General features: G+C 54.9%; 1 protein-coding gene across 1 annotated transcript; it reads right to left on the bottom strand.

Moving 5' to 3' along the window:
• Positions 1-190: 190 nt before the first annotated feature.
• Positions 191-1,596, bottom strand: LOC143363633 (uncharacterized). Its single transcript, XM_076804198.1, has 2 exons — positions 1,419-1,596; positions 191-1,293 (listed from the first exon to the last, which is right to left on the bottom strand). Exons 1-2 carry the CDS (start codon positions 1,594-1,596, stop codon positions 191-193), a joined length of 1,281 nt encoding a protein of 426 aa, XP_076660313.1.
• Between the last annotated feature and the right edge of the window lie 2,300 nt (positions 1,597-3,896).

The raw sequence follows: 3,896 nt of genomic DNA, 5'->3' as shown, positions 1-3,896 counted from the left end.
ACAACCACGAGGGACCGTTCCACCAGAGGTCATCGTCGACCAGTACCTGCGCTGAAATCCCACGCGTGGAAACGCCCGCAGGATTTTCGTCTGTCCTCGCGTGTCGCCACTCAACGTCTGGTAGCGGGCGCTGGATCTCGGCCACCCTATGCGCCACAAACGGTTTCCACCTGGAAGCATGAGATCTCATCTAGGCTAGGACGGCCGATGCATCGGTCCACGCATGCATAGTCACGCTGTGAGGCCGCATTGAATCTCCTACTGCTCTCAGCAATCGGGCCAGTGGTAGAGCGCCGCACGGCTCCAACCTGGGAATACTCTGTGGTTTCGTTGGAGCGACCTTGGTCTTCGCCATCAGTAGGTGCGTCTCGGCCCTTGCACCGGTAACTGGCACCCTTATGAAGACGGCTGCAGAGTATGCCCTTTCCGACGCGTCGCTGAATCCGTGCAGCTCTATACTGTCGCTGGTCGCCGCGCGATAGCCAATCCATCTCGGAACTGTGATTCGATCGGTCCTCTCCATCTCGAATCGAAGCTGCTTCCATCGCTCGGAGAACAGCTCAGACAGCGGCTCGTCCCACGACAACCCAGACAACCAGAGGTCCTGCAGCAAGATTTTCGCAGCAATGGTGATCGGAGACAACCAACCCAATGGATCGAAAACCCTGGCCGTCTCAGACAAAACCAATCGTTTGGTCCATCGTTGACCTGGTGTGGCAGTCCTGAGCTTCGGAGCCGCAAGAGACAGCGTATCGTTCGCTGTGCTCCATTTGAGTCCCAGTGCTCCTGCCTCTTGGTGACCCTGCAACAACTGAACGAGACCGGAGCTCGACGACGAATAATTTGTTGCCCACTTATCCAATGGGAATCCGCCCGCCGTCAGGATGTCCGTGAGTTGACGTCGAGCCTCCTCGGTGTCGTCGATGTCATCACCTCCGGCCAGAATGTCGTCAACATAGGAATTCGCTCGGAGAATCGCTGCACCCTGCGGAAATCGAGCCTTCTCGTCGTCGGCAAGTTGGAGCAGTACTCTCGAGGCGAGGTACGGAGCCGACGTCGTGCCGTAGGTCACCGTCGTCAAACGGAAGTCCCGTACTTCCTCGCTTGGATCGTTCCTCCAGACGATCCTCTGCCAGTCTCTGTCCTCTGGATGCACCTTCATCTGGCGAAACATTTTTACAATGTCCGTCGAAAAGGCATGTCGATGGAATCGCCACCTCGTTATTACGGCCAAGAGGTCAGTTTGCAACTTCGGTCGGGCAGCCAGGTAATCGTTAATGGTACTGCCTCTGCCTGAAACATAAGAGCCATTAAAAACTACTCTTATTTTATTCTTAGATCCATTTTTCCGCCACACGGCGTGATGCGGAAGGTAATTCTCCCCCCCCCCCCCGCCAGTCGAGTGCCGCGAGACGAACTCCATGTGCCCCAGACGTTCGTACTCCTCCAGAAATTCGGAGTATTTCTGTCGGAGTATCTCGTCCTTTTCTCGTCTCCTTTCGGACGATAAGAGTAAACGAACGGCAGCCGATCGCGCAACCCCGACATCGGTGCCTGGGGTGGCAACGAACGGTAAGCGCACAACGTAGCGTCCATCCTGATCTCTGCGGTGCGTATCCTGGAAGTGCTTTTCGCATGCTTCGTCCTAAGGCGTGCTTATTGCACTCGTTGGCACTTCTTCCAACTCCCAGAACCTCTGCCAATCGTCTCGGAGGTCTCGTACAGGCTGAACTAACAAGGATCGCACCCGAGGTCCAGCGCTGTCGTTCTTCGTGGATGAGGTTGTGCCCATCGGCGCCCAGCCGAAGGGCGTTCGAACAATTGGAGGAGTACCCATTGGTCCGATTCGATTCTCGAGGAGGGGGTGACCACACGCATCTGCCCCCAGAAGTAATTCCACCCTATTCGGAGGGCGGAAGTCCTCGTCGGCCAACGGGAGTCCGTGGAGGTGAGTCCACTTCTCGTCATTGATTTCTACCGCTGGAGTCGGAGCGGTTATATTTCGCGTCACCAACGCGTTTAACGCGAGTTGGAGTCGCGACTGGACGCGAGTAACACGGACACTGCGTGACGTACCGTGCCCACGTTTATCTCCTGATATCCCGTTAAATGAACCTCCACGTTCCGGCGCGGAAGACGTAACGCTTGCACGACATCGTCCGTCACGAATGACATTTCGGACCCGGGATCGAGTAACGCGCGAGCGAAGACACTCCGACCGTTCGATTTCAACTGGACGCGCGCGGTGGCCAGTAAAACAACGCGATTCGACCGGAACGTGTTCACCGAACTTGTGCTCGGCTGCGCGGGAGCTTCACTCTCCCGGAACGCCTCGTGAAGCGAAGTGTGGTGATGACCGCCGCACACCATACACCGATAAGAAGACGGGCACGCCGCGAGCAAGTGGTTTCCCGAGAAACACGAAACCCACAGTTTATTTCGATACACGAATTCCTTGCGTTCCGGCGCGCTAAAGGTTTTAAACTGGCCGCAGTGCCCTAACTGATGATTGTCCGAGCACAGCGGGCACTTCCGAACGTTGCTGGCCTTCGCGGATGGCCCTTTGGTCATTTGCACCGTCATGGCCGTCCTCTGCTCGGATTTTCGCATCTCCTCTCGCTTGGTCGTGGTTGACGAACACGTTGGCTCTTGGGTCGAGGCCAAGGCATGGATTCGTGATTCGAGGAAGTCTCGAATCTCCACGAAAGACGGCATGATCGTCGGATCCGGGAACATTTTTTCCCAGTCCAAGCGCTTCGTCGAGTCCAGCTTCCGGACGAGGAGTGTGACAAACCAGTCGTCCCATGTCTCGACTGATTTTTTCAGAGCGGTCAGAGCATCTCGAGCTTGACAGAACTCGTCGAGGACTCTGGTCAATTCCTCCTTCGACGCTCGTTTTACTGCCGGGCAGTCCAAAAGTCTTCCGATGTGAGCGGTGGTCAGTACACGGATGCCTCCGTAACGACGTTCGAGTGCCGCCCACGCCGTCGAATAGTTCGCATCTGTCAGGGATGTACGCGCGATAACCTTCGCAGCCGCACCGGTGAGGTTCGCCTTCAAATATTGTAGCCGTTGGACGTCCTGCAATCGTTTCGAATTATGTATCGTAGCACGAAACGAATCGCGAAACTCCTCCCACCGTAGGAGATCGCCCGAAAACTTCTCGATGGTCAGAGTCGGCAATCTGGGTCCGGCGTTGCACTCATGAGAATCGGCTTCAGCCTGAATTGATGAGGCGACGGGCTTCAATTTTTCAAGCCTCTCCACCAATTCAGAAGAGTTCTGGATGTAGACTTCCTCGACTTCGTCGTATAGGCCTCTCTTCCTGTAGTTGCTGGCGGCGTAATCTGGCATCGGTTTCAGAGCGTCGTGATTTGTGGTGAAGTTGCGCCAGTAACTTTCCAGCAACTCGATCGTATTGGTGATGCAGTTCTTGATTCGGCCAGCGATCTCCTCCTGAGCGACCACTACATCGCTGAACGTTTGCGGCATTTTTTCGGCAGTTAAAATTCAAACGAAAAGTAAAAACAAACTGATCGAAAGGCGAAGGACAACGGACTTTACGCGTACGGCGGTAAACACCTTGCCTCGGTCGGTTCGAGAACGGTTGGTGTCCCGGTGGAAGGTCATGGAATTTTCGAATCCGTAACGGTTCGCCACGCGGTCTAATTACCGTTTTTCGAGAACGGTCTCACGAATTCTATTCGAAGAATTCACTTTTGCTCTTTTCCTTTCAGGTGCTTCCTGATTGTCTGCGACGGACCCTCAGAAGATGCTCGATGCACTCGCGGATCACTCGAGGAGACAAAAGAAGCGCACAACGGAACTCGCGGTGATGCACAGAATTCTTCGTAATTCTGCGATGAATCAAGTGAAATAGAGAAATCGACACGCTC

This window comes from Halictus rubicundus, unplaced genomic scaffold (assembly GCF_050948215.1).
Source record: "Halictus rubicundus isolate RS-2024b unplaced genomic scaffold, iyHalRubi1_principal scaffold0081, whole genome shotgun sequence".
In the NCBI taxonomy this organism is placed as follows: Eukaryota; Metazoa; Arthropoda; class Insecta; order Hymenoptera; family Halictidae; genus Halictus; species Halictus rubicundus.
The sequence above is the reverse complement of the archived record's forward strand: the minus strand, read 5'-3'. Positions and strand labels throughout refer to the sequence as shown.

Bases quoted from the DNA above. Each gene is read 5' to 3' on its own strand.
- LOC143363633 (XM_076804198.1), bottom strand. From the start codon at position 1,596: ATGGACGCTACGTTGTGCGCTTACCGTTCGTTGCCACCCCAGGCACCG. The intron at 1,294-1,418 runs GTTCGTCTCGCG...CTTATGTTTCAG, and splicing joins GAACGTCTGGGGCACATGGA to GCAGAGGCAGTACCATTAAC.